Source organism: Glycine soja, chromosome 16, assembly GCF_004193775.1.
Source record: "Glycine soja cultivar W05 chromosome 16, ASM419377v2, whole genome shotgun sequence".
In the NCBI taxonomy this organism is placed as follows: domain Eukaryota; kingdom Viridiplantae; phylum Streptophyta; class Magnoliopsida; order Fabales; family Fabaceae; genus Glycine; species Glycine soja.
The window spans coordinates 37,920,736-37,932,847 of NC_041017.1; the positions used below are offsets into that span (position 1 = coordinate 37,920,736).

General features: G+C 29.3%; 1 protein-coding gene across 1 annotated transcript; it reads right to left on the reverse strand.

Moving 5' to 3' along the window:
• Positions 1-970: 970 nt before the first annotated feature.
• On the reverse strand, positions 971-5,874 carry LOC114389053 (uncharacterized protein At4g15970-like). The gene is made up of 5 exons (XM_028349644.1): positions 5,533-5,874; positions 3,886-4,251; positions 3,077-3,558; positions 1,993-2,093; positions 971-1,127 (listed from the first exon to the last, which is right to left on the reverse strand). Exons 1-4 carry the CDS (start codon positions 5,743-5,745, stop codon positions 2,039-2,041), a joined length of 1,116 nt encoding a protein of 371 aa, XP_028205445.1. The 5' UTR covers positions 5,746-5,874; the 3' UTR covers positions 971-1,127; positions 1,993-2,038.
• Positions 5,875-12,112: the final 6,238 nt, after the last annotated feature.

Here is a 12,112-nt window from a genome sequence, read left to right on the forward strand (position 1 = left end):
TTCTACTTTGTTTTCTTCTTCCACAAAACCGCAACTATAGTAGTACTTTTTAAGATACGTTATTGTTTGACTGCATCCACAATAACTGTTCATTTATTACTTTTTATATATCTTTCAAGTATATATTATAAATCAATCTTTTCATGAAGTTAAATTATTACAATTAATATTATTTCATGCATACCATTAATTGTTTTGTCTTGCATAATAATAAAATAATCGGTGGCAACATTGGCCTCTGGGAATGAATATAAAAGTAGTGTCACTTGGCAACTAAATTAACGACCAATTATTCTTCGACTACCAACGTATCATGAATAGGTTGCTAATTCTAACAATGATCATATTTTCTGTCGGTCGCTAAATAATGTTTTTTCTACTAAATGTATTCGTATTCGGTCTCTAACTTGGGTGGCTATTTGGGATTTTCTATTAGTGAATGTCAATATGTATTTGTCGATTAGGGTCCAGGCCAGGTTGAGGTGTGGTCACAAGGCCAAACTTGTGGCTTCATTGATGTGTGTGCGGGTTGATCGCTTTATTCATTGTGAATCCGCCATTGCTAGATTGAATGAAACCAAGTCCACATTCTCTCAACTTCAATCCTTCAATCTCCTTTTCCTCTAGTTCTCTTTATTTTTCATTTCCATTTAGTGGCACACCACTTCTTTCTTTGAAGGAACGTTCTAGTTTTATTATTTATTTCCTTTGGATAAATTATTCACATTTCTTGAATTTTATTTTTCTTACACCAATAGTTTTTCTTTTTTAAACTTAAAAATCTTAACAAGGGAATCTGAGAAAAAAAATAAATAAAATTTCAGTTTTTTCATTATAAAATTTTACAGTTTATGGATAATTCATATAAACTATAAATTTAAAGAAAAATGCGGAGATTAAAAAAAAATACATAAGAAATGACGCAGCAGTATAGTTTTAACTAAAAGAAGAAAGAAATAACTATGACTAATTAAAACAGCCATTGAAATTCACGATTGCATTAATTTCCTGCATTTTAATGTGTACACAGTTTCTATTCTACACATTTAATTTCTGTTGCAAAAGAATCGGTTTGACAACGCAAATCTTTTGCTGTCATCCGAAATCTGAGTCGATCATTCTCCAACCTTCAAAACCAATTGAAAAGCGTAACAAATCAGCATAAAGACTCCTTAAGCAAAAATTAAAAAAAAAATGATAAAACGTGTAACGTACAACTTATACTATAAATAAAAAAGACGAGCATCAGTCTCCTCACTTATCCTCTTTAAAGGTTAAACTAATAAGTAGGTTTTTAAATTATTTGAAACTTTTTAACTGGGTTTTTAAATTAAAAAAAAAAGTGAAATTGATTTTTGTTATTTCTTTTCATTTTTTTTATAAATATTGGTGTGCTACAGATATGTGGTTCCTATTTGTTTGTACTTAGAAAAGATTCTAACAAAAAGAAAAGTTTGTAATTAAGAATACTACAAGATTCAATTGAGAAGCCAAATGCTCTCATTAAGGTATTTAAAACATATATTGACAAAAAGAAACTATAAATTAAACAAAAGAAGCTGCACATCTTTTTTTAGTAAAAGCAAATACAAATTTAGATTATAAAAAAAAAAAAAAAGAAGCAAAGAAGACTACGCTATTTGCAACACACAAATCAACAAGAACGAAATTTTTTTTGAAAGGCAACAAGAACGTAAAATTAAGAGATTATTTTGATAAAAATATTTTTTTTACTAATTTCATTATAAAAATTCCCAAAAAAAAATATTTCTTGCCAAAAGATTATTGTTTATATATACAGGCAATTATACGTTTATACCATTTTCCGTATACAATTTTATATATAAAACAAGAAATAAAGTAAATATGAAGTGATACTGTAATAATTATTAGTAAAATTAAAAAGTTAAACAAAAAACATTCTCAAACAATATAATGTTTATGTTCAATGATTTTCAAAAGAATTATAAAACTGCAGACAACTGTACATACCTCTTACATGCATCAAAATTAACTCTTGCAACCAAAGTCCAATCCGTCACAACCTCCTTTTGGTAATCTGCTTCTTTTTTTTGGCACGTTGAAAGGACGTCCTGAATGATGTCAACAAAGTGGAACATTAGACAAACAGAGACAAAAAAAAAATAAAACGCTGTCTATTAATGCCAGTAACATAAATTAAAGCCTCCACCAAATAACATTACTGGCAGAAAATATATAAATAGAGATGAAGTTATTGCAAAAGTAATTCTTATAAAATTGTTTTTCATATTCACCATTTTTTTAAATCTAATAATTTTAATGAGTAATTAATATTTTTTTTACAGAATGAGTAATTCATCTTAATCATTAAATTTTAAGAAAATAAATTATAAAAATAAAAAATTTCTTTGAGAATAATCTGATTCCTCTTTTTTATATAAAAGTTAAACGGTGTATATTTTTTAGTTAATTTATTAACATAATGAAAAAATTGAACAAATAAAAATTGTTTATAATTTTTTAGTTTTTAATTAAATATTATACTAATTAAAATATCAATGTTATATTTTAATGTGAATGAGTTAGCGATCAACATTTCTGAATTCACAGTCAACTCCCTAAAAATTACAATTGAGACCAAAATTGTTTAATTTTATAAAATAAGAAAATTAAATATATTTATTTTTTTAATAGAAAACTAAAATTGTATATTAAGCAAAATAAGAAGATTAAAATTATATTTTAGTCTAAATTTTTAAAAAACTTTTCATAAGAATTGACTTGCTATTATTTTTATGTAATTATAAAAATGAATTTGTAGTTGAAAATGAAAGTTTAATGATGTGTTTGATTGAAATAAGAGAAAAAATAATATATTTTTTTTTTTATAGAATTCACATCTTTTATATTTTACTTCAATTTAATATTTTTTTATCGTCTAAATTAAACACAACATAAGGATTGAGAGAAGATGGGGGAGGAATCTTGGGTTTAAATCCTCCTATTGATATTCATATTCTAGTAATAACTAACAATGATTGTATTTATTGAAAAAATGAAACAATTAATAATCAAGAAAAGTCATTTACATAACCTGCAAAGTTGTGGTACGCTCCAAGAAGGATGTGAGTGTTTTTTCTCATTTTCAGACATTGCCATGTACTTCTTCCAATCCTCAAGCAAAATTTTAAGATCATTGACTTTGCTTTCTAAACCAACACAACAATTGGCATGCATTGTTGAGACCCTGTTGAAATCCTCTGCAAGCTGACAAAACCCTCCAAAATAACTAGTGCTAAGGAGCCTCATCTTCAGCTTCATTCTGGAAACTAAGGGGTGCATTTTGATATTGTTGAGCACAGACTGCTCATGATGCCCGGGGTAGACATTCCTAGAGTAGAACCAGAACTTATAGAACCAAATAGTTCGGTTATTTGATCTCACATATTTAAACCCTCCATTTGGAAAGTTGTTTAAGTCTGAGGAATTGCCATTGAAAACATCACATGCTATTTGGAAATCTGCATCTTTGTAAAATATTTTGAAGGGATCTCTAAGCCACATTATATCAGTATCCTACAAAGGAAAACAACTTTTAATCCAAAGCCTTCTTTGCATAAACTTCTCCATAAATACCCAGGAGAAGAAAATAGAAAGATGAAAAAATGAAACAAGGTAAAATGATTTAACTTCTTTAATAAACTGATTTTAACCAATGCATAAGCTAATTTTAAATTATAGGAGAAATTTATCTCAATTTTCCTTCTTATTTTCTCCTCCTATTAATGGAAAAGATTATCCAAACATGAGTGTTGTACTTGTCTTGTGTGTACATGGTTGAGTGTGTGCATTGTAAAAACCTTAAGAAGCTTTTTCGCAAATTAAACAAATAGAAGTATATACCGTGAACACAAAGTTGTATCCCATCTCAAGGACAGAACCAAGGAACTCAGTTCTTCTCCACATCATTTGTAGGTAGTTTGGGGCCATGAAAAATACTTCACCTGTGAAATTGCCACCTTTAGTTCCAAGTTGGTAACAATGTTTGTGCATAGCAAGGCAACGAGCATATGTCTTTTGGTCCCAAGTTATTGCCACCAAGTGATTTAAAAGCCATTGTGTCTCATTCCCTAGGCGAAAGCTCTCAAGAAAGAGGTCAAACATGGAACCTGGCTCTGCCCATGCATCATTTAAAATTGTGATTATCACTGTCTTATCCTTCATAGATGCATTTGCCAGAACACTCTCTAGCTTTGGATCATAATCAGCCTGATGCATAGAGCCAAACTACATCAAAAACTTGGTAACCCAAGCTCACATTATACAGAAGAAATTTATCAAATACACGAGGGCTCGATAATAAAACAAGAGAAAAGCTAATTAAGCTTAACAATTAGTTTCCAATATCTTGCCAAAATGATAAAACAATGCAATCCCTTCATAGAATGCAGAAGCATCAAGTGTGCAAGAAGTCAAATAATATGAGATTTATGTAACAAATAATAATCCACAATGGTTAGGAATAATAAAAATAAAAATAAAAAGCAAAAGGTACGCATGCAAGACATCAAAAAGGAAGTCAATAGCATGTATGCTAATGAGGATATAAAGGAACTTCTAAACATCAATATTGTAACAAAATGGTCCCCTCCCTTTACATATATAACCACAAGACTAGTAGCTATTTTGGGTGAAAATTGTATACAAATTCTACATTTGCGGTAACCCTCCAGACTCTCACAAATGTGCAAGTATACAACTATAGAATATGGTACAGACAACGGTATTTTAAAAGAAAGTATTTGTTACATAAAAAGTATTTTAAGTATTTACAAGTGATAATTTTTTTCTTAAAAAATATTATGTATTAAATATGAAAAGAAGATTTGAAATCAATATTGGACTAGTCTCTGCTTAGAAAACAACAAGTAGCATAAATCAAATAACATGATTATGGAGAATCAAGATTTGAACCCCGTTCAAAGAGACTCACACGTGTTTGTCTAAATATGTCTCAAACAAAATTATAAAAAAAAAGTAGGAAAAAAAATAGCATAACAACGTAAATCGATCCATAAACATTATGGTTCTTTAATTCAAGTATGGCATGGAAAATAATCCAAATTGATCCACAACAGCAAAAAGTATGATCAACCCAATCAGAAGGCAGCATGAACAGCAAGATCATAAAAAAGGCATCAAAACCCAAAATTCAAAAAATCAACTTTTTTATTATTTTGCATGAAAAATAGTAGCCATCAAAGGCCAAAACCCCAAAATTCACTCATTTCATTCTCCTCGATCTATTTTCACCATCAATAATTCAATTGCAAAAGACAATTTGGGGGACACTCACTCACAAAACATATATATATATATATATATATATATATATATATATATATATATATATATATATATATATATATATATATATATATATATATATATAAAGACACACACGAGGATCAACTTATTTGAAGAATAATAATTTAAAAAATATTTTTTTTTCAGTCGTTGATTTTTTAAAATCTAAAGAGAGAGACTTACCTTTGATGACTCAGCACTAAAGTAATCTGAGGAGGTAGGGAATTCAAAGGGAGAGGCTGAGTTATAGAGAAACATCCACAACACAGCAAGCCCAGCAAGGAACATGGTTACATGCATCACCCTTCTCACCCAAAGGTGGCTACCAGAACTCCATGCCTTGATGCCGTCGCCAGCAGCGTTCTCCACGGTGTCCCCGGCAGAGGTATCCTTCATTGTTTGATCGAAGAGCTGAATTGGGGTGGCAGAAATATACCATGAAGGGTGGTTCGTGTGACGAGAAAGAGATATTTGTAAGGGAGGAATGAGAGTAATCACGTTGTAAAAGGAAACATATTGGTTACAAACATTTTTTTTGTTTTCTTTTATGAACTAATATTAATTAAGTGTAAAAGTTTTACATTACTATCAATTAAATAATAATTATTTTCCGTATAACCTTTCAAGAAGAATGTAAGAGTTTACTAGCTAGGCATGTATTCTCCATCTGTAATTATTTCAAAAGTAAATAATTTGTACTCCAGTGAGATCATAATGATAAAAATAAATAATTCGGTCTCTAGGGTTGGTGGATATATTATAACATCTCTAAAAAAAGATCAAAGATTTATAATCTTAGTAAACTTTTTGGTGAATCCTGTATTATCACATTATTCTAAAAATCTCTTTATTTTTTTCTTCAATAAAAGATCAAATTTTGTGATTTTAAACTATTTTTTTGGTCTCACAAGGGATCCACTTTCTAATATTTATTTATAATTTATTTTAAAATAAATTATAAATAAATATTATCTTAAGGGGTTGGCATAGCTAAATGGCGTTGGCAATGGGACGACTCTAGTGGAGGAAAAGCTAGCTCTCAAGGGGTTGGCATAGCTAAATGATCGATTTATCTTAAATTACATGAATGCTCGTTGATGAAGTTTGTGATACCGACATGAGATCATCCTTTGGAGAGCGTAGAGTGCAACCACAGTGAAGTGTATTATTAAGCGGGAGTCTAAATCAGTTAATTAATTAAGATGTATGAGTTATTATAGAATTGTGAAACTTGTATTAAAAAAAAGTTTAAGTGTATTATTAAATGCAGTTGAAATTAATATTTTCACTTACAAGAAGTTTAGTCGAGGCAAGGGAAAGTAAAGGAATTTTGCCAATCACTAGGCTGCACAATTTCATACTTTTGGAGTTTTGCATTAACCTATTTACTATATATTAAATCATTTCCTCTTTATACAATATTAGAAAACTACTCTTAACACTAGCTAATTAAATCATAGAGTGTGGACAAGGCTCATTTGACTTCCAAGTAATAAATGTAAAAGGTTAGGCAGAATAAGTTATTATCACGTCTTGTATTTATACTTATGAACAATTCACGCAACATATTTTTCTGGTCAACTTTTAACATCTAATATGATCATGATATGATGGTTTATTTTTTAACAGTTCATTTCATAATAAATTAAATAAATATAAAATGTAAAGCACGCCGTATGTGAATCCTGTATAGTCAATCACAAGTTAATATTATAGAAACAATATTAAAATAGCGTTGTAAAAAGACTGTACAATAATATTAAACAGATAAACATAAGAAATACTTGTAAGGGTAACGTCCGTTAGATTTATTATTAAAATGTTGAAAGGTGTGTAGACGAATTATTCGCAACCTTTTATACCAGTTATTAATAACAAAAAATATTTTTTACAACATATATGTACTTTACACATTTGTTCTTTTCATTGAATAGGAATGTTAGTGATATGTATTTATCGATCGATAAGGGTCTTGGTCGTGGCTTCGTTGATGTGCATGCGGATGCTAACCCTTTCTATATTGGTATTAATGTATTATGTGGCTTTATTTATCGTCACTAGTAGAAAATATGTTTTTTATATCAATTATTAAGAACTTTTAATATTAATTATTAATCGATATTGAAACTATTGATGTTAAAATATCAATGTTAACTTCGGTTGTTTAAAAATAATATTGTTTTATTAAAAAATAACATCGATTTTTATAAAAATCGATATTGTTTTCTTCTCATCAACATCGATTTTTCTTAAAATAAATGTAATTTTTTGGGAAATTTATCAGCAAGTGTATTGAGTCATATGTAATATAAAACGGTAAGAATCGAATATCGAATCACAGGAAGTTTGTTTCATTCAGAAAAATGTTCATTCGATAAGTAGACATTTGCATAAAATCATGAAATAGAAATAAGCAAAGATATTCTCTGTAATCCTAAAGTTAACTACAAAATTAACTACCTAAATGTGAGAGTAAATAGATGATTAAAACGTCGGGTCCTTCTACCGAGTAACTTGATGTAATTAGGTATTTTTCTCTATTTAAGGTTGTTTATGTGTTCTATGCTGATGGCAACTACCTCAAACCACGATTCCTTGCATGAATGGACTAATTTTATTTAAACCTCGTTCTCGGATCACTCGTCGAACTTAGCCTAAACGAATTGCATTAAGATTATAGCATATTAAAAACTAAATCTATGCATTCTGTGTCCAGACATACAGTTCTCTAGTCTGCTCTATCCAATTCTAAGGATTTATAACATTTCCCAATGTTAAAAATCCTAACTTTACACACAAATGGGTGATGAATCCACAAACATGTAAGAATTAAATGCAGATAGAAGTAATAAACACATAAAACCACTTTAAATAAATAGTAAAGAGTTTTACATCAAGACTCAACAGAAATTCCCAACAAGAGACTTAGCCTTTCATTGCAAGTTATCACCTTTCAGCAACAAGATGAGGTTTTTGAAGTAAAATTAAGATTACACAGTGGTGAGGATGTCTCATCCACCTCTAGGAACCTAAAAATCATTCTTAAACCTAGAATCCTCTTGAAAGATGAGATTTTTGGCTCTGTTGCATCTCTCTTCACAAAAACTATTCCAACTCCTTATTTTTCGCCAACTTCAACTTTTAAAGGTTTTCTATCCTCAAAGGATCGTTTAGCTCCATTTTCCTGCTAAACGCGAGTTAGTGGATTTTCGCTTAGCGAGCTGGGCACGCTGAACGCGAGAAGAGATAAATGACTTGCTGAGCGAGCCGATGGTGCGCTGGGCGCGTGCATGAATGACAGATTTTCTTCCAGATTCTCCTAACTCGCTAAGCGCATATGCCTCGCTTAGCGAGACACCAGCTGCTGCAACCTTCTTATTCTTCTTCATCTTTTCACCTGAAACTAAAGTTGAACTACATTAATTCACAATGAAGAGAATATCTACTGAATAAAAACTAACTAAACATAAAAATATGTACAAACCTACAAAAAGAACCATAAATTGGGGGGAAAACATAATTTTATAAAGCTTTTAATACAAAAGTTAGTTGTAAATGAAGACTAACAATTTGCAATGAGCCCATAGAACTTTCTGAGTTCTATTCATCCAACAAGTAGAACTGGACTCACCAGATCTTGGTTATATGTGATAGAGTGTATGTTGCCACTAAAGTGTAGTAAATGTCAAGTAGGCTCTAGTTCATCCTTTCATCTTACAGCAAATGACCTACTGACTTCACCGTAAGACTACATTTAACAAGCAAAATAATATAAACAAAAGTGTTATATCATGTCATGTTTATTTGAGAATAGTGTTGAAATTTCTAACCTGATCCATAATATGAATAATGTTGAACATTTCCTTTGCTTTTTTTGTTAATTTTTATCATTGTGTTCGCCATTTTCTTTCGGTTCTGTTGATCTTCATCCATCATTTCTAAGCTCCATTTACAATATAAACATGACATTAAGTAGATTTTGTCAAACCAACACAAAGTGAGAGTGACAACACAGCAAACACAAAAACAACCAAACACAGAAAACAATAGATTTCGTTCCTAAGGCTGTGGTAGAATTCTCACACCAATATGATACATTTGACATAACAATATGATACCAATAAATCTGCAAAACCAATAATTCTCACACCAGCACAAAGTTTGTGGCAAAATGATATTTCTATTTTGAAAACCAAGAATGATATTCCTATTTTGGGGGGCCTAAAGCTATGGCAGAATTCTCACACCAGCACAAAGTCTCATTAACAAGCATTTTCATGACCAAGCACAGAAACACAAAAACAACCAAACATAGAAACACACAAATAACAAAACACAAAAATAAAACTAACCTTTCGTGACTGAGAACAAGAACCAGACTGTGAGAGAGCGAGACGGGTGGTGGCACAATGAGCAAGCGAGAGTGAGAATCGCAAGGAGGAGGAGAATGAGAGGTGCAACACCGTGATAAGGAGGAGAATGATGTACAACATCACAAGAACACGATGGGCACGTCGCGGCGCGAGGAGTTAAGTCACAGTGAGAGAGCGAGAGTAAAAGTAAGAGTCATGAGGAGGAAGAGAATGAGAGGTGCAACACCATGGGAAGAAGGAGAATGGAAGGTGCAGTGCTGCAAGAACTAAAACGATACAAAAATGGTTTGGGCATCAGAATCCTTCTTTTATAAAAAAAAATCTAATATTAGAAAAATCAATGTTGTGTAAGCAAAAACAACATCGATTTTTTAAAAATCAATGTTAAGTAATAAGGGATATTAACATCCGTTTTTTTAAAAAATTGATGTTGTTTAAGCACACATTATATCGATTTTTAAAAAATTGATATTGTCAATACTTATGCAACATGGATTTTTAAAAAACCAATGTTAATATTTCCCTCTTAACATCAATTTTTAAAGAATCAATGTTAATGATGACATCTTATTTAGAAAAATGTCATCGCATATTTTTTAATATTGATTTTTGTCATAATAGATGTTAGCATGATGATGTTAAAAGTCAGTTTTCTTGCATTGTCTGGATATGCCATTGTTGGATTGAACAAAATTAGGTCCACGTTTTTTAGCTTCAATCACGTTTCATTTAGTTCTCTTCGATGTTCATTTCCATTTTCATGAGAATGTGAATCCGTGAAAGAATTTTGTGAATAAAAATCTCATTTTTTTTATTGTGAAAAGCGCATGAATGTGAAATCGGCGAATCTGGATTTTTTTTTTTGTTCTTCTAATTTTCTTTGTTTTCCTGGATGTTTTGTAGTGGTGAAGTACATGTTAATGGAGCAAGATCCTACGCCTCTAGATGAAGTGTTTGTGCCTTACGACACTATAGCACAAACTCAAGTTATTTGCATTGGTTGATTTGATTTTAAAAGTGAAATGTTATTCGCAAACAATTCATAGAATAGTTTGTACGTACAAACTCATGTTACTTGTAAGTAGTAATATTTTTTCGTATTTATCTCTCATCTACGACATTTATTACGTATTATAATGATGAAAAAGAGACGGCACAAAAATTAATATTATGAAAATTGATGTATGAATTATTGTACATGTACGTGATTCGGGTTTAATTTCATTATTGATCAAAACTCATTTAAATCAAACTTATAAAACATACATGATTCGATTTAATTTTGTTTTTCTTTAAGATTTTGTGTTTATTTAAGGTAAAATTCAAATCAAACCAATATAATTTACTGTTTGATTCAATTTGATTCTCTCTGATTTTATTAAAATATTATTTTATTAAAATCTATATACTTTCTTTTTATTTTTTAAACTAAATTACATTAAAAATTGTTAATAATAATTTATAAAACTTATTAATATATTAAATCTTCTATAATAAAGATTTGTCAAAGTTTCATCCATTTTATATCAAACATATCTTTAAAAAATTATCTAAAAAAAATGATATAAATTATATAAGTGTCATATACATAATACTATAAAATAATATAAAATTCAAATAATATACACATAAAATATACATGACATTAAAATAATATAAGTGTTGTAATTTTTTAATTCAGTTTCAAAAACACAAACAACAAATCGAACCTAACCAACTAATTTAGAAAAAAAAAGCATCCAAATAAATTTAAAGAAACAATTTGGTTTGATTTTCAATTTTTTTTAACGATTCTCATTTTTTATTTTAAATCAGTTTGGATTTAAGAATCCCTTGTGGTGGTGGACAACTTCTTTCTTTGATGGAAAATAAAAGTAATTTTATTATTTATTTATTTTGGATAAATTATTCTCATTTCTTGAATTATTTTTTCTTACACCAATAATTTTTCATTTTTGAATTTAGAGAGCTTAACAAGAGAATTTGAGAAGAAGAAAAATAAAGAAATTTTCAGTTTTTTCAAGATATAATTTTACAGGTTAACAAAAATGCGTATAAACTGTAAATTATAAAAATGCAAAAACTTTTTTCTCTGTTTCCTAAAATTAGTTTATGGTAGCTTGAAATTACACACACAAAAAATTGTGACAATTTCACTAACTTCACGAATCTTATTACAAAAGTTATAGAAAGATAAAATATTTAATTAGAAGGCAAATGTTATCTAATGTCATTTGAACATTCGTTAATGAACTAAAAAAAGATTTTTGTTTTCATTGTACGTAATGTATAAAATTTCATTATCCATTAATGATTTTCACAATAAATATTTTCTCATAGTTTCTTAATCAATACCTTAAAAATACTTATTAGCAAGAGCCTAATTACAA

What these genes read in the sequence shown, in the direction of transcription:
- LOC114389053 (XM_028349644.1), bottom strand. Translation starts at nt 5,745, where the DNA reads ATGAAGGATACCTCTGCCGGGGACACCGTGGAGAACGCTGCTGGCGAC. An exon ending in GATACAACTTTGTGTTCACG is followed by an intron (nt 3,559 to 3,885) that starts GTATATACTTCT and finishes TTTCCTTTGTAG; the next exon opens with GATACTGATATAATGTGGCT. An exon ending in AGCGTACCACAACTTTGCAG is followed by an intron (nt 2,094 to 3,076) that starts GTTATGTAAATG and finishes GACATCATTCAG; the next exon opens with GACGTCCTTTCAACGTGCCA.